This window comes from Lates calcarifer, linkage group LG3 (assembly GCF_001640805.2).
Source record: "Lates calcarifer isolate ASB-BC8 linkage group LG3, TLL_Latcal_v3, whole genome shotgun sequence".
NCBI lineage: Eukaryota > Metazoa > Chordata > Actinopteri > Centropomidae > Lates > Lates calcarifer.
The window spans coordinates 1,493,295-1,516,915 of NC_066835.1; the positions used below are offsets into that span (position 1 = coordinate 1,493,295).

At 39.9% G+C, this 23,621-nt stretch overlaps 2 protein-coding genes across 4 annotated transcripts; one reads left to right on the plus strand and one right to left on the minus strand.

Annotated features, from left to right (window-relative positions):
* Positions 1 to 2,205: 2,205 nt before the first annotated feature.
* On the plus strand, positions 2,206 to 17,034 carry asns (asparagine synthetase). 3 transcript variants are annotated; one of them, XM_018695234.2, is made up of 13 exons: positions 2,206 to 2,303; positions 2,414 to 2,488; positions 4,181 to 4,439; positions 6,100 to 6,337; positions 6,440 to 6,625; positions 6,715 to 6,816; positions 7,196 to 7,323; positions 7,518 to 7,644; positions 9,131 to 9,237; positions 11,279 to 11,379; positions 12,655 to 12,736; positions 12,889 to 13,044; positions 15,003 to 17,034. In XM_018695234.2, exons 3-13 carry the CDS (start codon positions 4,191 to 4,193, stop codon positions 15,210 to 15,212), a joined length of 1,686 nt encoding a protein of 561 aa, XP_018550750.1. In that variant the 5' UTR covers positions 2,206 to 2,303; positions 2,414 to 2,488; positions 4,181 to 4,190; the 3' UTR covers positions 15,213 to 17,034. The 3 variants fall into 3 exon arrangements, with proteins under 3 accessions (XP_018550750.1, XP_018550751.1, XP_018550749.1); XM_018695235.2 differs by having other exon boundaries at positions 4,184 to 4,439; XM_018695233.2 differs by having other exon boundaries at positions 2,225 to 2,488; positions 4,184 to 4,439.
* Positions 17,035 to 17,559: 525 nt separating this feature from the next.
* Positions 17,560 to 21,958, minus strand: tac1 (tachykinin precursor 1). Its single transcript, XM_018695237.2, has 5 exons — positions 21,483 to 21,958; positions 20,114 to 20,216; positions 19,991 to 20,014; positions 17,828 to 17,884; positions 17,560 to 17,727 (listed from the first exon to the last, which is right to left on the minus strand). Exons 1-5 carry the CDS (start codon positions 21,597 to 21,599, stop codon positions 17,681 to 17,683), a joined length of 348 nt encoding a protein of 115 aa, XP_018550753.1. The 5' UTR covers positions 21,600 to 21,958; the 3' UTR covers positions 17,560 to 17,680.
* Positions 21,959 to 23,621: the final 1,663 nt, after the last annotated feature.

Consider the following 23,621-nt stretch of genomic DNA (forward strand, 5'->3'; position numbering starts at 1 on the left):
TGGATCCTGTTACTACTGGTTCTCATGTCCCTTTGAAAATACATAGAATTCTGTTGAGCAACATTGAATGAAATGAAATGTGAAATTGTTTGTTTTGCTTTGGGGTGTTTGAATTTACTTGCTGCTGTAGTCAGGTGATTCTGAGCTTGACCTCTTACAGTGACTGCTCCATTTCACCCTGCTGATGTCTCCCCAGCTGTTTTTTTTTTAAAATCCCCATCTTAACCCTATCATGGTGGGTAGTGCTATGAGAAACACTATTTGCCAGGGAAACCTGCTTAAATAGACAAAAGGTGCAGGTGTGCCTTTGAAACACGTGGTTAATAATCAAACAGCTGTATGTAGTGTAGATGCAGAGCAAAATGATGAATATATTTAACTATTATCCATAATGCAACCTATGCATTTGTCATCACTGCCATACTTAGCCATAGCCAGCTCAGGTGAAACCATGTTTCTGTACACGCCCATTTCACTGAGGATTTCGGTGTACTGAAGTGGGTGTGGTTTCATGTAAGCAGGTTTGGAGCATCGTTTGGTTGCACACTGTAAATGCCATTCACTGTGCTGTGAAGTTTATAATGCAGCTGACACAGTTTGATGCCACCTGCTTATCTTTTCATCCTACCATTACAATTCTACAGAAGCTCGTTATAAATGCTTACTGTCCACATCTGTAGCCTTCAGAGCATATCGCATGTTACACATTTTGTGGACAATACACTCACTTTAAAAATCCCCTGATTTGGCATGCTAAATGTCAGAGTTAGATTTTTATATCCTAATTAAATCATATTTCTCTTGTGCAGGATTAAAGACCCATTTCCCTTTATCACGGGATAATTTCCTCCCATATTTAAAAATAAAGATGCGACAGTCCCCACATAAGAGTAACTGCAGATGTAAATTCAACAGAAAGAAGCAAAGCCTGTACTACGAAGCGAGGTTACTGTCTTATCAGGGTAACTTCAGGAGTAACTTCCTGATTAACCTGTACTATGAAAGGTTGATGGGTTTCACCCGGGGTCTGCTGCCATGGTCATTTACTGCTCTGAGCAGTTTATGTTCGTGGTTAACTCGATGTTACCGGTGTTTATTGGACCAAGTGGACCAATAAATGGTGTTTTTTTTTTTTTTTTTTAATGATCCGTATTTTCCATTTTCAATTTCAGTTATTTTAATTTGTATTTTTTCAAGCAGCAGAATTGAGCATCATTAGTGTTGCATATTATCGATTTGAATAATAATTTAAATGGGGGTGGGGGTGGGGAATGATGGAAATATGAATGTGTAGCTCTTTATAGAAGGTTTCTATTTGATCCAGGTTCAGTTTCCACTGAGGCTGAAATACTGTTAACATGAATTTCATACTGAACATAACAGCATTACATTCATACATATACAGCCTGAGTGTTCCAGGCAGAACATCATTAACAGGAACAGCTCATTCTCAGACATGTGACCCACGTGTTGTCTGTAATCCAAGTATCCGAGAAATTATCACATATGTTCCGTGTCCTTACATCTCATATTACAGATGAAGAATCCAGAGAACATGTGACCAGTCTCCCTGTCTTTGTTGGCAGCTGGGGTTTTACATTGTGTCGTTAGATTCTCTTTAAATTCCTCGTAAACCGACAGAATTAACGTGCGCTCTTCATCTGAGAGATACGGTGCACGCCCGTTTTATGCACGCGCACTAACTCCGATTAAGTTAACACCGACTCAAGTTACTGACATCTGAACCACCGTGGTAGTACCGTTTAACACAGATCAAGGACAGTCGGGACTAACCCCGAGTTAAATCAGAGGAGGTTAAACTGCCTTCGTATTACAGGCCATCACTCTTGAAACCCAAACATCTCCTGGACCAAATGTACATTTAAGTTTCCACGTTTCAAACATCTGCCTGGATTTTTTTATGAATCTGAATTTGATTATAAAACACTACGATTTTAGCTGTGTTCTCCATACATTTTCCCCCAGAGTGCATACACTATGGCAGGCTGCCACTTTCCTCCCCATATCTTTATCAATCACGTCTCCAGACTGTACATCTAAATTTTATAGCAGCTGCTGCTATAAAATTACTATTTGGCTCAAATAAAAATCCGCAGCCACACAGATGAAGATAGTAAATGCTTTGCTTCCGCAGCAGTTACTCAATCAAACTCTTGTGTTCTGTAATAGTAAGTTCTGTTGCATCACCGCTGCTGTAAGTGATGTAAGCGACCTCACTGTTGCAGGGAGACACGAGACCTTCAGAATACATTATTCACTACTGCTACCTGCTACTGCTACCTGTGTGTCTACCAATTATATGTTTAACAGCTAATAGCTCCTTTATTGTTGCATGTAAGTGTGCTCTTATTTTGAAGACAGAATCACTAATTCCGGTTACATACTGCTCTAGTCACTTCCAGGCGGTGTACCGGGCACAACGGACTGTCCTCATCATCATCTCTACGAGAATCGTTTGAAGAACAATGTAAGTGGCTTAGTGTTGTTCCTCTGTGTATATACTCGCGTTGTGGACGGAGATAGTGGCTTTCACTTGAATGGAGTTTGGAGCAGAATTCTGCTTCAAAAACTTCTTCATATTCATATTCCCGTTAATATGTCATCAGTAAAAAGTATACGCATAAGCTTGCATGACTGTTACCTGCTTCCGAATTAGTGAGGCACTCCTGAAGACTCAGAGTATATATTATCCATCATGTAGCATCTCCAAAATCCTAGCAGGATATTGTCGTTCACGTTGCTAACCTCCGTCCGCCGGAGGTTTTCAGCGCAGCGTAAAGCACCACGCGCTGGAAGAAGATGGTGGTAATAAAACGCTATGATATTATACTGCAATAAGTGCGAGTTAAACAATACAACGTAATCATTTATGAGAGCTTTATAACGGTGTTGTTAGCTGCTAAAGTTTTTGCCCATAGCAAAGCAGACTTTTAATTGGTACTATATTTTTAAATGAATATCGGCGGTGGGTGACATAAGAGAACGGAGCATAACATTGCATTGAATGAAAATTCAGCACCATAACAGACATGAACAGGTGTTTTACATACAGGCAGTCTGCCGCGGTCCACAATGTGCTGCATGGTTCCCATTTTTACATTTAAAGCTTCAAGCCTTCAAGTGTTCAGTGGTATTGTTGTGCAGGCATTTTAAACAGTGAATGTATAGTAAAAGCTGCGGTTAAATTGTTCAGAGAACAAGTTCAAGTTCAAATAAAAGAAATCACAGTCACTGATCAGCCACAACATTAAAACCACTGATAGGTGAAGTGAATAACATTGGTCATCTTGTTACAATCAGTGTTGTTCTGGGAAACCTTGGGTCCTGTCATTCATCTGGATTTTACTTTGATACCTACCAGCCACTTAAACATTGTTGCAGACTAAGCACACCCCACCATGGCAACAGCACTCCCCAGTGGCAGGGGCCTCCTTCCAGTGCATTTCACCACGCCGCAAAAACAGTTTAGAAATGGCTTGAGGAACATGACATCTGGGCTCTGAACTCCCCAGATCCCAATTTCTCCAAACCGGAGTGCAATTTGAAAAATTGAAAACACAGCTTTGTTATTGGGAACCTCTCACTGGGTGTATAATGTAATAATACCTTAACTCTCTTTGTCAGCAATATCCCTAAAAGCTCAGCGGTCCTTTTTCATCCGCAGACCTCAGAGAGGCTGGGCACCACTTTAGTGCCTGTAAAGGCTTATTGTGGTGTTGGTTATTGAGCCGTCACCAGACTGTTGCCAGTGGGGACAGACTGTCTCTGTAGAATAGAGTGTTTCTTTTTATGCACAATGTGTAACTGATCCTCTGTAATTCACCAGCTGTAGAACAGGTAGAACACATACACAACTGAACACTCTGTTGCAGTAACCTGTCATGTTAATGCTTACAATAGCTCGTTAGTGTAATATTGTAGTTTGGCTTATGGCAGATTTGATACATCCTTAGCATTTTTCAGTTTTTAAAACATTTCTTAGAAATGGGAGACTGTTTGGAGATGATACCAACAAGCAAGTGTTGGTACTGGACTCAGTTTAGTTGGTGTGCCACAGTAATTTTACATGTCATATTATTAGTCTTTTATTGTATCGAAACAAACTGCACATGAATCAAAACTGTATCTGTCTGTCTCTCTTTTTTCTGTCCATCTTCAGCAGCAGTGAAATGTGTGGTATCTGGGCTCTGTTCGGCAGTGATGAGTGCCTCTCAGTTCAGTGCACTAGTGCCATGAAGATTGCTCACCGGGGCCCTGATGCCTTCCGCTTTGAGAATGTCAATGGCTTCACCAACTGCTGCTTTGGCTTTCACCGGCTAGCCATTGTGGACCAGCTTTACGGCATGCAACCCTTACGCATCAAGAAGTTTCCTTTCTTGTGGCTCTGCTACAATGGAGAAATTTACAACCATCACACGGTAAGGATATATGAGTACTTCTCTGGAGGGATTTCTTGGCAGTGGTTCCAGAAACTCTGCTTTGAATAACTAAAGACATTCTCAATCCCATAGTTACACTGTGAAATGCACTGTGAAAGATTCACACATTGAAACACTGGACTGTTGCATCACAGAGCAGTGAGGTTCACATCAAAGTTCCTGAAAGTTAAAACTGGTTTTAACTGCTCTGCATTTCTGGTAAAAGGTGATATGGAGTAGCAACTTGTTCTTTTGTTGTAAATGACTGTAGCAGATCACTGTTGGTATCATTGCCTATCAAGCCTAGATTATAAGCACACAATAAGTACATAGTATCTCTGAGATATAATTTTTTATCAGTTACTCAGTAACTTGTCAGCAGCAGTCATTTACTACTGTTTAATTTCACGTCGTCAGAGTTTCATAGTTTTGGTATAGGACACACACATTGATCCATGATATATAACTATCCAGCCTCTGTTCAGCCAACAGCCTTGTAGGTAGAATCCATACTGCCAACATCTGCACAGTTCTCACAGTATTAAATCTTAAAAAAGCAGCATGCTTGTGTTCAGAGCAACTGCAGCACTGCTCTATGCCCACTTATCTCTTGTCAGACCTCACATTTTTAAACACAACTAATTATTTTGTTAATATAATTCTAAAATTATAAACGTGTGTTCATACATGGATATAAATCGATTTTAAGATGGCTATAATTGTTCTGTTTATAATAACAATGTAGAAAATGAGTTTGACAGTGTGAAAGGGTTCACTCGTAGTGATGAACCTACAGAGAATTATCAGCTGAATGTGCAGCTCCTCTCGGGTCCACAGAGCTTTAGCTGTCTGGCCCACAGCTTCACTGTTTTGGTTCACTCTACACTTTCATAGCATCGTTTTTAGCTGCAACTGGTGAGTGTTTTCAGAGAAAAATGCTGCTCCATAACTGTTGGACGACTATGTAGGCAGAGTGTTTGGTAATAATTTCACCATAACAACATATTTGACACTTGTTAGCCTTGGACTGAATGGTCTGAGCTGGATTGAGTATTTCTAAAGCAGCTGAATACCTGGGATTTTCATGCACAACAGTCTCTAGTTTACTCAGAACCAAAAAACACTCAGTGAGCAGCAGTCCTGTGGCAGAAGCAGAAACACCTTGTTGATGAGAGAGGTCCGAGGAGAATGGTCAGACTGGCTGGAGCTCTCAGAAAGGCTACGGTAACTCAGATAACCACTCTTTACAACTGTGGTGAACAGAAAAGTATCTCAAACAAGACCAGTCCAGGCTGCTGGTGGTGTAATGATGTAGGTAATTTTTTCTTGGCACGCTTTTGGCCCCTTAATACTAATCAATCATAGTCTGAATGGAGCAGCCTACCATGCTGATGAGACATGTGCATTCCCATAAAGAAATCCACTTTTCAGTGAAGCAGGGTTTGTTGTATCATTGAAAAAGAAAACAGCTTTTTCTCTGACCAACTTTGGTCCCATTGTGACCAGGAGATGGAGACAACCAAACTCTCCCCATGCCAAAGGAGAGTGGGTTTTGTCTAATCCAGTGTTACACTGGGGGGAGAGGGATAGACCTTTATGTGAAGAAAACCTGATAAGCTAAAATAAGCCTGTGTGTGTTATCTTTCATATATTCTCTCAGCTGAAGAAGAAGTTTGAGTTTGATTACCAGACTAAAGTGGATGGTGAGATTTTGCTCCACCTGTATGACCGCTTTGGCATCCAGAAGATGGCCTCTCTCCTGGATGGTGTGTTTGCTTTCATTCTGCTGGACACTGCCAACAGAAAGGTCTTTTTGGGAAGGGATACATATGGTGTCCGACCTTTGTTCAAACTCCTCACCGATGATGGATTTCTTGCTGTCTGCTCCGAGGCTAAAGGTAATGTGGTAGTTTATTACCGGTCTTGAATTTGGGTCTTACATTTTCCTAACATTTCTCACCTTCTCAGCACTGCTTAACTTGTTGTTATTCTGATCACAGGCCTTATAGACATTACCCATGCAATGGCCACCCCTGCCAACATTGTCCCCTTTCTCCCTGGGTACTTTGAGGCCTTTGATTTGAAGAAGAATGGCAAGGTTCAGTCTATTCAGATGGAGCAGTTTCACTGCTGCACGCAAGAGCCTGCTCACGCCATCTACGACACCATGGAGAGACTACCTACACGTATGCAACTGCTCATTGTTAACTAATGTTATTTAGTCCTTTGGTGAGCATTTTACATTTATATGGCATAACAACCGATGTCTCCACAGGGTTTGATGAGGAAACAGTGAAAAGCAACATCAGATCCCTGTTTGAGAATGCTGTAAGGAAACGTCTAATGGCTCACAGGAGAATAGGTTGTCTTCTGTCAGGTAATTTCAAATTCTACCATCTGTGTACTGAAACAGCTTTTGTGGTCATTTGTTTCATGACACTGTTGACATAGAATGATGTACAAGCAACTTTAATTCTTTATTGAAACATAAACCCTCATTAAAAACCTACAGTAATACCTAACTGTAACAAACCAAAAAGATTCTCAAATAGAGTGAATTGATCAAACTAAGATGCACATTCAGTGTATTCTCCGACACAGTTTACTGCACATTTTCTTACATGAAATGTAGTGACTTGCTCAGTGTTTGTATGCTGTCACTGGCTGAGTTTATTTATTTCCTGGAAAATGTTATTGATGAAACCGGGGGGATTCAATGAGGTTTGTGATCCTCTTTCATGTTGTCTATTGTTCAGGTGGTCTGGACTCCAGTCTGGTTGCTGCTACACTGGTGAAACTGGCCAAAGAGGAGAAGCTGCAGTATCCCATCCAGACATTTTCAATTGGCTCAGAGGACAGTCCAGACATCATAGCTGCTCGCAAGGTCAGTTCTCTGATAGAAGACTTTCATAACACGTAGCATTCCTCAGCAGCAGTGTTAAAGCCACACAGATAATAGTCCATAATGTGAACTAATTTAGCTTCTTTAAAAAGTTAATTAGCCAAAGCCTTTTTTCTTACTGCTTTTTTGGAAAGTGTATGATAGAATATATAATTTGTTTGTTTTGTGTTTGTCAGGTTGCAGCTCACATTGGCAGTGAACACCATGAGGTGAACTTCACTGCAGAGGAAGGCATCCAAGCAGTAGAGGAAGTCATCTTCCACCTGGAGACCTACGACATCACCACCATACGTGCCTCTGTTGGTGAGTGCAAAATGAAGCATTGCTGGAAATCTGTGGTACTGAAAAACTACAAACTAATGCATTATGGTGCAGTGTTTTTTTTTTTTTTTTTTGCTAGTGACAATTTGGAAACAAATGTATTTGATGTTGTGCTGTTATGCTAAAAGAGGGCCACAGCTGTAGCCTTATAAATATTATTTTATCACTTGTCCTCATTTAGATATATATAAATATATATCAATAATAAATACCGTAATTTCCGGACTATAAGCCGCTACTTTTTTCACACGCTTTGAACCTTGCGGCTTAAACAATGATGCGGCTAATTAGATTTTACGGCTAACGAGCTTCATGCCGCAAAAACATTTACACACTTGTGGCTTATAATCAAGTGCGGCCTGTATATGTACTTTTTTTTTTCTTTTTAAATTTAGTGGGTGTGGCTTATATTCAGGTGTGCTCAATAGTCTGGAAATTACGGTAATAATAAAATAAAACAAACTCAAACAAAATCAAAACAGTTCAGTATTATTCAGTGCAGTACAATATTACATCTAATGATGGTTTCAAATTCAGCTCAGAGCTTATTCAACATATTTCTGATTGAATCAACAAAAACCGAACATTATTAACTTCACAAAAATAAAATAAGTTTGCTCCGGTCTAAGGTCTGTAACACTGGATTATATAACACTGTACAGGTTTACCTTATATACTGATGGTGTATTTATTGTATTTGCCATGAAATCTTTATGTGGAGTGTCTGTGTGAAAAAGTTTGAGTCGCTCACTTTTCAGCTGATCACAGTGATCACTGATGTGTCTGAGAATGCTGAACCATCGCATTCCATTTCCACCTGATTTCCCTGTTTGAATTACAGTGGGATTAGTTAGTCAAAAAGGTCAGTGTGGACAGCACACGTCATTAACTGTAACACAATCCACTAAATGAACATATCTAATCTAATAAATATATTAGATATATAATAATAGAATAAAAACATAGAATCCTCAGCATGGTGGTGCAGTGATTAGCACTGTTCAAACCACAGTCTGCAGCCTTTCTGTGTGGAGTTGGCATGTTCTCCTCGGGCTTCACACAGTCTGAAAACATGCAGGTTAATCAGGTTAATTGGCCATAGGTGTGAAATTATGTGTTTATATGTCAACTGGTGTAACCTGCCTGTCACTAAATGTCAGTCTTGGAGTGGTATATGTTATTATGGTCATTTGTATGGTCATTTGTTGATTAAAAGATTTTACTTTGGTATCATTCCATGTCATTTATTACTGGACATGAACATTGGTTGTAATGTGTAGCTCTTTATCAAGAAAAAATCTAGCTGCCTTTCAGAGAGTCCTGTATGCACTGTAGTAATTTTTTGTGACTTTGCTTTGTGGTGTGTTTATATTATGGTGCATTCCTCGATCACTTGTACTAGCATTCTAATAAGGTCATTAAGTGTCTCCTTGAAATGAAGCACCTACTTCTGTTTGTTCCACTGTAGGGATGTACTTGGTTTCCAAGTACATCAGGGAGAAGACAGACAGTGTGGTGATCTTCTCTGGAGAGGGTTCTGATGAGCTGACTCAGGGATACATCTACTTCCACAAGGCAAGTCCTCCAGTAACTGAACCAATCAAACTAAGGTTTGATTAATGTTTTGTTGTTGCTTTGTAAGGTAATGATTTTGTTTAAATTGTCACAGCTCAGAATTAGAAGGACTCACATGTGTGACACTGAGAAAGTTGAAAACAGTTCACCTTTGTTAAGGCTCTGTAGACAAAAGCAGACAAGGAAAAAACTGGAGGCTAACTCAGGGAGTGGGCAGCGGCCACAGCAGGCAGAAGAAAAAAAACACAGGAAAAAAAAAAAAAAAAAAAAAAAAAAAAAAAACAAAAAAACAATGGAGGCTAACAGAATGAGAACAGGGAGTAGGGAGGAGGATGACGGAGGCGAGCGACCAGGAGTAGAAGTGACAAAGAAGACACAGAGGTAAAAAAAGACTAGCATCAGGAGAAAGTCCACTGCTTCAGTTCAGCAGAGGAGTAGCTACAAAACAAATGAGGAAGAAGAGCTGGAAGTAATGAACTATGTGACCAAACTAAACTCCTTGAAGAGAACGTGCTTTCACATGCTCTTTGGTGAATTCATTCAGGGGACATAGTTACATAGATGCTCCACAGTCTGCTGGTTAACCTGAACCATGTCAGTGTTTTCAACACACACTTAAGATACTGCATTGTTAAGCCCTGTTCACACATGGGATATTTAATATTGCTGCCTTCCTCTATCTTTCACAATAACAGTGTTTTGTTATTTACATATATATTAGTTGTCTTTTACGTTAATATAGCTCACAGCTTTACTCAGAACATTTACAGAAAACACTAAACACTAGGGATAGACCGATTATCAGCCAGGCCGATTGTCAGTGCCGATATTCGGCATTTTGACGCATATCGGCATTGGCCTTTTTTTTTTAATCCGACGGCCGATAAGAGATCAATCTGTCTGCAGTCACTACTCTGTCTCCAGCATTGTCCACCCGCAGAGCCATGGCATGGGTAACAGCCAATCAGCAATAAAAGCTGTGCATGCACAGTGCTCACACACACATGGTGGAGAGGAGAAAAAGTTTGAACTTAAAACAAAGATAAGTGAAAGATAAAATAACATTTCAGTTATATTGAAATTTTGGAAAACTTTAGGGAGCTATTTATTTGTTACATTTATTTATTTTTAGTTTATTTCATTTAACTTTACAAGACATGCTGCTGAGCCTGGAGAGCTCCCTGCACTTTTTGTTAGAATTTTAAAACAAAGATGTCTATTGTCTAAGATAAAAAAAACAAAACCTTTAACATGTTGCAAATCTGGAAAAGCTGTTTAATAAACATATGCTTAACGGAATTTAAATGAAGTTAAGTGTTGGAGTTTGTATTATTCAAAATTTTGACGTCAATATTTTCACTTTTACTGCAAATGAATATCAGCTCCAAATATCAGTTATCAGCCTCCTTGACTACTAATAATCGGTATCGGCCCTGAAAAAACATATCGGTCTATCTTTACTAAACACTGATGTGAAACTGAGAGAGAGAGAACAAAGATTCTTTCACAGACTGCATCACAGGTGGACTGTGACAGTTGCTATTGATAATAGCCAATAATAATTAATGGCCATTGTGAGTCCAAAGGACACTCACCTCTTGAGGATCTCCTGGTGGCAAGGGCGAGGGTGGATGAGTTGGCTTGCTGGAGCTGCAGGCACTGGAAGTGCTAGCACAGGAAGTAGGATTAACAAAACAGCATGAGGAAAATCACAGGTAAACTCTATACACAATACTGAGCAGGAGAGAGTGTAGCTACCACTCAACCAGGGCTCATCTGTGAGGTGATGGGATGATTGAAGACAGGACTGATATGGTCTGACATAAGGAGAATCTCCTCAACTACCTATGACGGACTCTTGATCAAGTTTTTCTGTTACTCTGACTGCATTCAGTTCAGACTAGTAAGATTCCCATCACAATGTATTTGTAAATGGACTTGGCTGTTTACACAGAGAGGCTGACAGTAATGGAAAGGGTTAAATGTCTGACATGGGCTTTAATAAAGAGTACCTGCTGACAGATCTGTGTTCCTCCTTCAGGCTCCAACTCCTAAAGCAGCAGCAGAGGACAGTGTTCGACTGATGAAGGAACTCTACCTGTTTGATGTTCTCCGTGCTGATCGCACCACCGCTGCACATGGGTAGACCTTTTACTTCATTTCCCACCACTGCCATCACTAACCAATTAAGGCTAGGAACACTCCTTAAACAAAATTGAATACTCATGTGGAAACAAAAATAATTTAGCATTTTTTCCTGATGAAACAACTTAAACCATTAATTGATCATTATTATAGCTGCCCAGTCGTCTGCTGCTGATCGACTGACTGGTGTTAAATTGTAGGATACTCTCTGTCTGTGAATGCTAGTGGCAACTCCAGAAACATCATATTCATTTTTTTGTTGTTTCAGTGAAAAATTAATTTGTCGTGCCTATATTCAAAAATAGAGTATTCTTCATCAGTGCAGTTTCAGTTTTTTGTGCTTTTATTCAGGAAAGCACTTAATTTAACTGGGCAGAAATACACTGACATAACGGACTGATGTTAGAAATTGTGCTAATTCATATTGTGTTATTTTATAATGTTAATTTTCAGTAGCCTTGATGAAAATGCCTAGAAGATATTAAAATATTGTCCTCAGATTAACCACAAACAGGGAAAACCTTCATGAGAAGAAAAAGACAAAGTGGTCAACAGCAACATGATTGAAGAGCATCAAGAATAAAATTAATAATGCATTAAAATTACAGCAAACCATGATTTATCAAACCTTAATAATTTATTAGGTTTAGCCTGAACAGCTGCATAAATGAAATCCGTCAAAATCAATAAGGTAGAACAGATTTTTTATATAAGTAAATTAATAAAAATTGATGAACACTGATAAATGATAGTAATGGAGTTATTATTCATTTTCTACCAGCTGATGAAGTTAGTTTTTTAGGGGAAACATAATTAATTTGCCGTGTCCTGTGCCCATGTGTCCAATAATCATCCCATCTCTTCATGCAGGGATGACCTGTTTCTGTAAGCTAACCTGGAAATTAGATCAGAGTAGATCAGTTTTCATGTGCTGGCGTTTTGACTTTGACAACTTCTGTAGTCTCATTCAGCCACTGGTTAGCAATTGCCTTTTTTGAGATCCATAAAATAGAAAAAAAAAATCACAGGTGGGGTATTTTCTGACATATTTTATGTTGTAGAATAAAAAAAAGTGAAAATACTTAGAGCTTTAATCACAGACTTTATTTCAGCCATTGAACCAAAAACCCATTCAAAAAACCCATTGACTCTGGGACAAGGGAACTGGGAGTGCTAAAATGCTAACTTATTTCTGGGTTTATGACTTATTCCTGCACCACTTTATAATGAGTTATTGAGGGTTTTTTTTAAGAATTATTTTTCATTTTTCAGTCTGGAGCTCAGAGTGCCTTTCCTGGACCACAGATTCACAGCATACTACCTCTCCTTACCAGAAGAAATGAGGATTCCTAAGGTCAGTTGATCTTTGCAGCTGCTTTGTCTTCTGTCAGGCTTTGATTACCTTCACTGTCTGATGTCCAAAACAGGACCTGATCCCTGAGGGCAGATTTCCAGCAGTAAAATGTGTCCTTCTTTGTAATAATGTTGTGTGTCCTGTGTAAGCAGCATGGAGTGGAGAAGCACCTTCTGAGGGAATCCTTCAAAGGTCTCAACTTGATGCCTGATGAGATCCTGTGGAGGCGTAAAGAAGCCTTCAGTGATGGTATGATGTCTGTGAAGAAGTCCTGGTATACCTGCCTGCAGGAACATCTGGAATCAATGGTATGTGTTACTATGGCTACTGTATTACCAATCATCCAGTGGCTGATCAATGATCAATTTTCATCAAACGAAAGAAGTAGTAGTTCGAGTGAGAGACATTAATGGCCTCCATGATTAAAAAAACATCTTTTATGAAAAGCCATTTTTTGATAGGAAATAGTTTAAATAATCATTTGAATTAGGGCACTGAATGAGAATGACTTGTTGTGTTTATCATATATACAGCAGCTTTAGTTTAGGAGCTTTAGGATTTTGACAAAGCAGAGTATAACTTCATTTTTCTACCACAAGGAGTCATCACTGTCCTGGAATCACATCCTGTGACTGATGAGCTCACTTCACAAATTCAGTACAACACTTTGTAGTGCTGTGGCTGACTGCAAAAGAAAAGATTATGGTTGACATGCACAGTAAAACTAGTAAATAATTTATTAGTAGTAGTAGTTATTGTCACATACATATTGCTGTGGATTACAGATGATCTTCTGGGTGAGGTCTGGTGAAGTCAGAGCACACAGACTCCTTAAGAAATTTGCAGAAACTCCACCTGAGGCCATCGTTAATAACCTTAACGATGGCTGCATTCCATTTAGGAGAGTCGGTTCCAGGGTCCTCTGATACTGTGCAAGCTTACTCACTGACGTGGCTTACTGGGACACTTGTCATGGTTACTGTGACGTGCCTGAGCTTTGTCTGTCTACAAGGCTGCTTATTGGGTTGTGAGGAGATCAAATGCCCTATGAGGTAGCACTTTAGAACTCAGCCATTGCCACTGATATGACTAATGCTAAGCCTCACAATATAAACTTAAACACAGTTTAGACATATAGTACAGAAATTTGAGTTTATTTCCACACATGCTACAAATTACAGGTAAGTCTGTACACATAGTCGACCTTCCGGAGGTCCAATATTAACTGAAACTGTGCATGAAGCTCCTGTGGACCTGATGAGTTGTGGATCTGGACATTCCAGACTTGATGGTTATACAGTCAGATCACACAGACTTTTAACAGCAGGGCATCTGGATGTTTCGACAGCTCAGTTTATTTCTAATTTCCTTTTCTATTTTCTTATGTACCTTTTTTGGCAACCTACACGATTGCAGCTAGAAACATGGTAGCCAAGATAAATTGTACAACATGTTGCAGAGATAGGAGCTGTGATTCTAGTGCAGATATATGTAAGTTATTTTTAGATTAATGTTTTAAAAATGGGAAATGAACAAAACAGGATGAAACATGACGAATATCTCAAGACGATAACTGCTACAAGACTGAAACTTGATGGACAGCTTCCCCATACTTAAGTGCTTCTTCACAATGGTGCTATTGTAATGAGAAATGAGCCAACAGCTATTGTAGAATGTTTTGATGAGATTGATGTAGGCCACACCCATTTGGATTATAAAATAATTCCCATCATTTGTATTTTTCACCGGATATTCTTTTGACCCCCTATCCTACATCCTTCAACCAAACTTGTTACACACCATGTCTGGATGACCCTGAACACTTCCTGTTTGATTTAAGATATTACTTTTCCATGATTGGCCAACAAACCTTTGTGGGTGTGGTCAAATCATTTCAACCTGCTATATTGCAACCAAATTTGCCTCATGTGTAAACACAGACCACAGTGTTGTGCAGTTTTGCCACTGTGGGGCGCTATGGTGCAAAAACAAAAATTGCTTTACAAATTGGTACTATTTCCAGAAAGGTCTAGAAATGCCATCTTAGCTTTTATACAGCTTGTTGATATCTCTTATAATTAATGAGTTTTTTAATCGAGGAGTGCACTAAATCACTAATATCTCTTTACAAAACTATAAAGGCCTCAGAAATGAAACTTAAAATGCTTCACATAGTCATAGATTTACATGTTTATGTGGACAACACCTAGCACAGAAGCTCATCTGTTGTTCCACAGTGTCTGATCTGTTCTCTGTCCTCTTTTAGGTGAACGATGACCAGATGGAGAAGGCTCACAAGACGTTCCCTCACAACCCTCCGTGCTCCAAAGAGGCCTACTACTTCAGGCAGGTGTTTGAGAAGCACTTTCCAGGCCGAGCTGAGTGGCTCTCCCATTACTGGATGCCACGCTGGATCAACGCCACCGACCCATCAGCCCGGACCCTGTCTATCTACAAACCTGATAAAGACCAGTGATGCACTGGAACAGCTGTGTGCCAGTATCTGTCAGTCAGCAATATACTGGCCTTCTTTGTTTGTTCTACATGTGCCATACTAAGCTTTACTTTGTTTAACTGAGATCAAATCTATCTTTCTTCTGAATTTGTTTGTATTACCTCACATGACGTTTGTCAGGCCTTGATGGAGTTTGTCAGACTTTCAGATTGAGCTGTACTTTGTCAGACCTATGTGTTTAGGGAGTTCTAGTTATTCAGAAATTAATGGGAAGCTTCTCGTCCGTTGCTTTTGGGATGTGTCACAGCTTTGCAACCATTTTAAAGCAGCAAGGCTGACGTGTGTGCTCCAGCTGCAGCCTAGCATCTTGGGATTGTTGTGCATTCATATCCAGTGTGGGCACTTTGTACAACCTGCTGCAGGCTCTTTCAAATGTTAAAGCTCATGAAGGTCAGTGTTCTCATTTGCACCACAAAAATCACACCTTGAACATCAGCAGTGTAGTTCAAACAGCACTCAATCCTGTCATTAGTGTAGGTCTTCTGTGTACTGAACTCCATACAAAATGGAGTTCACAAATTGGAAGAAAGTAGACGTTAAGCTTAATAGGACGCCTTGGGTTGCAGTAACACAAGTGAATAATGAGCTGTTAAAGGCCTGGTGTTAATAGATGTACTGATGAGGCAGCAGTTTGTCTCACTGATATATATTTGTGATAGTAGTTACAAAGAATCAGTCTCAGTTGAAAGCTTTTGGCGCCAAATCACTCATTCCTCTGCAGCTTTATCTGACAAACTCCATTAACCTTAATTCTTGGACTCTTTTTTTTTTTTTATTTTCCAAACCATAACATTTATCATGAGATGGGTTCACTACACTCCAGTCACTGGTTTTCATTAATGTCATCAGCTATAATGATAATGTACCTGCAGAGACTTGAAGCTCGATTGAAATGGTGATTCACCACAGTGAACACCTCATCATCTTTCGGGTGCTTCCCAAATTCTTGAAGCCACAGGGATGTGCAACTGTGTAGTCTGTCTTCAGAAGCTGCTAACCCAACATTATTCTGAACTGAATTAGTCTGATTAATGTTTTCTAATAATTTAACTGGATGCCTGTTTTGTTGAAACCAATGTATACATTGGTTTGTTGGTTTTGGGTTTAACCTCAAATGAATTATGTAGAGCTGCTAACACCAAAAAGGTTGATGCTCCAGCTTGTTGACTAGGACTGTATATTATGCAATTTGTGTGAACAACATCTTGACAGTTTCTCACGGGTAGAGGTGAGTCATGTGTGAACCTTGTCAGAAAGAACTGGCATGACTTTTCACACTTAGAAATGCCATCCCTGCTGGTTTCTCAGCAGTCTTGGGATTGGACTGGCTATGCAAACATTTGTTGCAGGCAAATGTATGTCACACTATGTTAGAGTGATGATATGTACCTTGATTTGTCAGACGTTATATAATTTGATGATTAATTTGCCAGTTAATTAAACTAAATTTTCCAAAGATGTTATCATGATAAAAAAAGTTACATATATCATAATATAACATGTTTATCCAGATTGCCCAGGTCTTGTTTGACTGTGGAGAAATGAACTGATGAGTACAGGAAGTGGACAAAATATTACCTGACAACATACTGCAGTTCAGCACCACTAACTAAACACAATTTGAACATTATAAGCAAAGTTTTTGTTGCAAAGCTGGATTGCACTATATTGTCACCTCTATCATATTGTCCATTCCCTCGCATAACCATTATCTGCTTCTTGTTTTCTAGTAATTGTTTCATACTAATTGTTACTAAAATAAATTCACCTCCTGGCATTTAAATCGCTGTCTCAGATTTGGGTGTGTGCAGCACCTCTGTCTGCCACCAGAGTGTGCCCTTACCTCGTCACAAACCGTATGAATCACAAGGAATTCAACACTTGGAAAGCTGAAGTTGAACCAGTAAAGAAAATAATTTTAATATTTGTCAAACCACTATAACACACAGGTATCCTGTCATGTCAAACCATATGTGCAGGTGTAGAACATGACAGCTCTTCTAAAGTCACTTCAAAGCCAAAATGACAACCTGTCCCGAAGTGTTGTATTTATAGAACAATCAGTTACACAGTTATGAGGCACTATACAGTGACTTTGGCAGTGCAATTTTCAGCATACCCTGGGGTACAGCCTTGCTTTGATGATCCACAACAACATTTAGTCTTTGTGGCATGGCAGATGGTCCAAAATGCTCACAGAAAGCACTAACACTGATAATGAAATTTCCCCCCTCCTCTCACCCCAATCTACCTTCTGCTGGGACAAATGAAACTGGCACAGGTACAGCACTGCTACATCACGACAATGTGGAAACAGAATCATTTTATTCAACTAACAGCTATACACAGTTTGGAGAAATTGTCAGGTGCCCCTCCCATGGATGAGGAATGGCTAGATGAGAAGCAGGCAGGTGAAGAGATGACCGTTTTTAGCGGCGCTTGTCATATGTCTGTATTGTGCTCCACTCATAGGACTCTGCAGAGAGAGACAACACACATTTTAATGACTCTAGTCCTTTTATCACTTTTTAAAATAAAGAAAGACTGCTCATGTATTTATATGAATTTAATCTTACCTGGCTCCTCTTGACTTCTTTTTCCCATCAGTCCAACAAAAGAGTTGACTTTATGCCCTTCAAATAAAAGATATTTTAGTTTGAAACTGTTCACTTATGTGTCTACCAATGAAACACCACAAGTATCATTTAGCTAACTGCAGCCACGGCCATGCCAAGGATTTTAGAAATACTGAGGTCAAAAGTCGAAACTCCCCCAGCACCACCTCAACCCATAGAAGCTGCAGGAAAGCCTTTAACATTTTTAGTTATGGGCTGTGGGATGGTTAGCACTGTCGCCTCACAGCAAGAAGGATTCTGGGTTGGAAGCGTTTGCATGTTCTCTCTGTGCCTGTGTGGGTTCTCTCCAGGTACTCTGGCTTCCTCCCACAGTCCAAAGACCGGGTTGTGATTGCTTTAACGAATGAGTGATTATTCCTAATGACTGTTGACTGGCCTGAGGAGGAAGAAAAAAGAGAAAATTCAACTAGTTTGAAAAAACTACATGTTTTTTTGGTGTAGATGTTTTTTTTCCTGCTCTCCTCTCCTGTTGAACATTTTGAGACCAATCAGGATATTCGTACAAACCATTGATTTAGTCTGAAAAATCAAAATCAGCCTTCAAAATCCATTGTAATTTCCCTCTCAGGCTATCAATGCAGATTTTCCTGCTTTAACTTAAGTACTGTGAAACCGAACCAGGTTTGCTGTGACATAAATATGACGGGCAGCTGCATTGCAGACTGACTGGAGCTCCTGTCAGTCACAGTAATGGGCTATGGGGCTGTGGTAGTATTGGATTGGGGTTGTTATAAAACTATGGAGAGCCCTAAGGGAATGTCTTACATTACAAACATCAATATTTGCATTAGACTGATGAGAGTCGACTGTTAACATATAAAATATGCCCTTCTTGCTCAAAACCTTGAACATATGGATATACAACAAAATGTAGTTGTGCCTTGTATTCATTTTTTGGTCTCAAATGTTTGTGGTAGAAAACTGTGAGTGAATTGTAAGTGTGCAAGGGTAGAAAGCATCCTCCTTATGAATGAAGGGTAAAATGTGTAGCTCCGTCTATCCATCACAAGCATAAACAATCCAATTTAACTCTCAGATGTCCTTGGGGCATTGATCCCAGCACTCTCCCTCTCCCTAATGATGAGTGACTTATGGTCATGCCTGCATAAGAAGATTAAGTTAGATGTATATTTACTTAGGCTGCGCTGTGTTGCATCACTGAGTGGGTGACTAATTTAGACCAAAAAAAAAAAAAAAAAAGAAAGCCTGACAGAGAAAAAGGGAAAATCCCCTCCTCCTCATTCATTCTCCTTCTGCACTCTTAATCTCTGTCGTCTTTGTCACACAGACGTCTGCTCTCCACCTCTTTCCTTGCAGACAAATTAATTTGGCCCCGCGTTCAAAAGAACAGCAAAAACAATGGAGGTGCCATAATCTATGGTGGCTGTCAATTAATTAATGCCTGTGAAATTGTTCGCTCCCTCCAATTTGCACTCTTTTCCTTAACCAGTGAAATATAAATATTTGTCTCAATTAGTAATAATGTGTGTGTGTGTGTGTGAGAGAGAGAGAGAGAGAGCAGTCTGCAGAGCTCTACAGAGTGATGCAGTGTTCTGGGCTGACTGCATACACCCCACAACACCTGCTGACTCCATGTTCAGAAAACCTTGTAAAATTCAAAGTACCCAGAAAACCCACAAGTTCATTCATGATGGACAATGCAAAGTTAATCACTTCTTCATTCCCATGTCACATTGTGAGTATTTTTAAGCTGATTCCAGTATTTTACAAAACACTGAGAAAACGATAAATGAAATCCAGATAAAACATTTTGAGAGTTTCTCTTTGTCTGGGGGTGAGGGAGGTTTTGGGGGAACACATGACCTCAGTACATGTAAAATCCAGCTACGGCCCTGCACATGATGATTTCTCCAACCTAGTTTGCTTATGTTAAAACCTACTTTTTTTTTTTTTTTTTTGAAATCAGGCAGGAGGATGAAAGATCAAGCTAAAATGATCAGAAATAAGGTGTGAGCTGATGAGGACAAATGTTTCCTGTAAGTGGTGAAACTCACCTAATAAATTATCATATTGACTCATCAGCTGACTTTTGGAGAATATGAAATAACGGCTGAATGGATGTGATACGTTTTCAGTACTTACTTTTCCGGGTGATCTGTGCATTTGCTGTGCGAGGGAAGATGGAAAAAAAAGTTTAAAGACAAGTCCACAGAAGGACAAAAACAAAACAAGAAACTGTAAGGTGAAAAAAAAAAGAGTTCTCACCCATGGAGCGCTTTCCCATCAGACCGATGAACTGATGCGGCCGCGGCTTTCGTGTCATCCTCAGGAGGATTTCCCTGAATGGGTCGTTGGAAAGCCAGCCGTCCTGGGGGATCACATTGTTCATATTTGTTTATATCAGTATGAGACCTGACTTCCCTATATCACACACACATGCACACTCGCTCACAGTCGTACACACTGTTACAGCACACATAAAGTGCACTGAGTAATAATCCACACAAGCCTGGAATTATGAACTTTCATTAAGCATTTCTATTTCCATCTCAGGATGTGCATTAGTCTGCCTGAGATGTGCTCCTGGGGGCCACTAATGTCCTGCACACGAACTTGGGATGATTTATTGTTCGCTCATTCGTCTGCAGAAATGTCCTCGGCCTCCGCAGTTTAAGGTATTGGCTGAGGAGCTTGGCTCGTTTCCAGCTCGCAATGTCAAACGCACGATGTGTGTTTCATGTCAATGGAGATCGTTTGGGCTTCAGAGCCCACTGTGCATTTTAAGGATTACTTGATCTCCTCTCGGCTGCCTGTCCTGAGCACTGCAACAACCATCTCCACTTTACTGAGCTTAGAGCTGTTAAAGCTTCATGAGAAGGTTTCACCTGTTTCATGATACAGATCAGAAACACAGAATTTTCTAGTCAAGTATTAAATGATTATTTTACTGGAAGTCTATTAATTCTCTCAAGATATCAACACTTATTTGGGGGAAAAAAATGAATTAAAGTGGATGAAGAAAAGATAAAATGATCTCTCACTGGTAAATATGTGTCTAGTTTCAGGAAAGATAACTTTTAGCCTCGAGGGTTCAAAACGAAAACACTTGCAGAGGATGACGGTCCACGTCTACTCTGAAGTCTAATTAGTTCTAAGCATCGTGTTTAGTTCAAAACGATGGGTAGTGGAGAGTAACAAAGACTGAGCAAAAATGACCAAAATCCATACGACAAAAAACAGAACATCTGGATAAATGTTTCTGACGTGTTGATATTAGAACCTACAGCTCTAACAGGTCTGATTGTATTTTCGTTATCCCGGACTAAATGATCATCTTTATGGGGTCTTGGTTACAACGGCCAGAGAAATCTTTGTAGCAAATATCCCAGGGTAGAGCTAGATGCTAGAGGTTTAACCTCAGCTCAGTAAACTGACTGAACAGCCAGTTTATCTCACTAACTTACCTTCTTCCATATTCTGCTGGAACAAACTTATAGTAGACTAACAGGCAGAGAAGTTCAGCCACGTTCATCCACAAGAGGAGAAATAAGGTGGCTTTTAATTCCTAAATATAGTAAATAAGCGTCATTTAATCAGAAGTGGAGAATGTAAACAGGCTCGTGCTGCGGGTTACCTGAATTTGATTACTGTTGGTCCAGTAGTCAGCTTCTTCTTTTGGGTCGTTTTCCTCGCAAAAAACTTGACCGACGGCGAAAAAAGCCATTAAAACTGGTAAAAGCAGTAACTTCATGATGCCAAACCTGTTTGTTTACGCAGTATTATTAAGTCAGATTTCTATTATATGAAAATAACCGTGGACAAACACTACAAAACCAAAAAACCTTAATTAGTATGGTTTTTTAGGCACGAGCAGCAGCTGTACCGTGCGCGCACTGTTTCTTCCCTCAGAGCTCAGTAGTCCATAGCGCGTGCGTACGTGCGTCAAAACGCTGTGCCTGGTTCCCTCCACTGTCTCCTAAGCTCGCGCGCTCAGCCTCTGCAGCAACTTCTCCGGTCTTGTGGCTCCTCTTGTCCGGAGAGGCTCGTCTTCGCGCCTATATAGCAGTCTGAGCAGTGTTGCTTAGTAACGCCATTACAGTAGCGCGAGTAGGCCTACTACAAGTTTACTGGGGTAATGATACTTCAGTTACCAGTCAACGCACTTTTGTCATCACGAACTGGAAATTATGTGCGTCATCGACCTGTTCTCCATCTTACACCGAGTCTAAATGTATTCTGGTTTTATCACAAATATCCAGCAATTTACTGTGGCAGTAAAACCTATTATTCAGCGTTCAGGCTGATAAGAATTGTACGCTAATAATGGTCTGGTAGAGTCTCACATCAAAAAATTCCATGATGAATGGATCTTATGTTAACTGTTCTTTTTACTTGAAAGTGGAGGGAGCTCACTGTTGTATTCGTGTTTGTATTTGGAGATTCATTTGAGCTCATGTTTTACTGCAAAGTCAAAGTTGCAGCTCTACACTGGGAGAAGACAGTATGGAAGCTCTGATGATATCCTGAGTGAAAACCGGTGATTGTAGTGAGTCGACATTTCCTCCCAAACATCATCGTTATTATCATAAACAGTATTTTCTACCTCTGTTGACATCTTAAAAGCAGATATGACCTGTATCTGCAGTGAAACCGCACACATTCACATGATAACGTAACACTCACGTAAGTCTATGGTGACGCACTTGCCGTTACGTAGCTTTTACGCTTTACTTCAAGGTTTGCAAGTTTTAAATGGATATGAATCCAATTGTAATAATAATTATTAAATTATTTAAAATATATAATAATAATAATTGTATCGTTTTCATATTGACATTTCATATTGACATCCATAGCCTTATATATATATGTGTGCTTATACATCTTTCTCTTACAGCTCAAAGAATACTGTGCGTAATCCTCTCATATCAAAGCCTGAATGGAGAGGAGAAGGGCGTGTGACCTGAGGCTGCCACTCATTTCCATTAGAAAAGCTGTTTTTTCAGTGTAGGATGTTGAGGATGAATGGAGGACTTCTCTGGCACACAAAGTTCAAGGTCCACACACCTCAACAAGTGCTTAATTTGCCCAACTGCCTTTATTTCATTGACAATAAGTTCATCTTATTTACCCATGTGCTTTCTGCAAATGCAAATGTCTTCTCTGGGGTGGGACTGGGCTTCAGTCTGTCATCTGTGGTCAGTGTTATTCATCTCTTTGTTCTATTAATCCAAGGATGGTAGGATGCTGTACACTGATTGGCACAATTTGACATTAATATTATGTATATTTTGATAGAATTTCTGAGAATCATGGGAACAAATTCAAACCTTGAACAAGATTATGTTTCCTTTTCTAAATTTCCATCATGTCCAGTTGTGGCTGGTATGACACAAAGTGAAGAGGTCCTGTTGAACTTTGTGCGCCTGTGAGGGGACAGTGGGTAGGTTTACACTGGGGGGGGCTCCATGGTCACAGAGCCACTCTGGCCTGGAATTTAATCATCCTCACAACTGTGACAGCTCATCCGATTAACAGACGGAAGGGGGAGGTGAGGAGAGAGAGCTGGAGAGAGAGAGGTGATGGAGCTGTTGGAACCATGAGAGGGAGTTACCATGAAGGAGGAGGACTGAGAAGGAAGACATGGGAGGTAGAGAGAGCAGGGTGCCATTGAAGTTAGGGCACAGAGATAAACAGATATGCAGATCATGGGGGGAGATGAGAACAAATAGGACATCAGTCCACTGAGACTGAGAGGCCTCTGCAGCCGTTA